The sequence below is a fragment of the Trypanosoma cruzi genome, genomic scaffold, assembly GCF_000209065.1.
Source record: "Trypanosoma cruzi strain CL Brener 1047053517189 genomic scaffold, whole genome shotgun sequence".
In the NCBI taxonomy this organism is placed as follows: Eukaryota; Euglenozoa; class Kinetoplastea; order Trypanosomatida; family Trypanosomatidae; genus Trypanosoma; species Trypanosoma cruzi.
Window position 1 is genome coordinate 51,567 of NW_001849405.1, and position 1,017 is coordinate 52,583.

The window sequence follows — 1,017 nt, forward strand, 5'->3', positions numbered from 1 at the left end:
GTTCTTGATTTGAAAAATGTTAAAGACCGTGAACTTGATAAACTTTCCGGAGGAGAGCTACAGCGTTTTACAATTGCTGCTTTATGTGTTCAAAATGCTGCGGTTTACATGTTTGATGAACCTTCTAGTTATTTGGATGTACGTCAGCGACTGACTGCTGCTCAAGTGATAAGATCCTTATTAAAGGAAGATAACTATGTGATAGTTGTGGAACATGATCTCTCTGCCTTGGATTATATGTCTGATTTTGTATGTGTGCTATATGGCGTTCCTGGCATTTATGGCGTTGTGACAATGCCCTACGGTGTTCGGGAAGGCATCAACGTTTTTTTGGATGGATTTGTTCCAACGGAAAATTTACGCTTTCGCGAAGAGGGTCTCACCTTTCGTATTGTTGATGATTTTGACGAGGTCACTAAACGCACCGCTCAGAACAGTTATCCTTACATGACCAAAAAATTGGGATCTTTTAACTTGACCGTAGAACCCGGAAATTTCTCTGATTCCGAGATTATTGTGTTACTTGGAGAGAATGGCTGTGGTAAAACCACATTTATTCGCATGTTGGCTGGTCATCAAAAACCAGATAACGGTGCAGAGGTGCCACAACTTTCAATCAGTTATAAGCCCCAAAAGATTGCTCCCAAGTTTCAAGGAACCGTGAAGGATCTTCTTCAGACGAAGATTTACGATGCCTTCAGTCATCCTCAATTCCAGACAGATGTACTGAAGCCCTTGACTATTGAAGAACTTTTGGATCAGGAGGTACAAAACCTCTCTGGAGGTCAGCTTCAAAGGGTTGGTTTGTGTATTGCTTTGGGAACGCCGGCAAATATATATTTGATTGACGAGCCAAGTGCCTATCTGGATTCGGATCAGCGTATTATAGCAGCCCGTGTTATCAAGAGGTTCATCATGCACACAAAACGTACAGCCTTTATCGTAGAGCATGATTTTATTATGGCAACGTATTTGGCGGATCGGGTTATTGTGTATGATGGTACACCTGCTGTGAAC

The 1,017-nt window shown here is 42.0% G+C and overlaps 1 protein-coding gene across 1 annotated transcript, besides 1 other annotated feature; it reads left to right on the forward strand.

The window, feature by feature from the left end:
* Tc00.1047053464879.9 (ribonuclease L inhibitor, putative) lies at window positions 1-1,017 on the forward strand (the record flags this gene model as incomplete). The annotated part of the gene is made up of 1 exon (XM_797055.1): window positions 1-1,017. A coding segment is annotated over one exon (1,017 nt), but the record flags the coding sequence as incomplete, so codon positions are not given.
* Window positions 1-1,017: a sequence feature (haploid, non-Esmeraldo-like haplotype).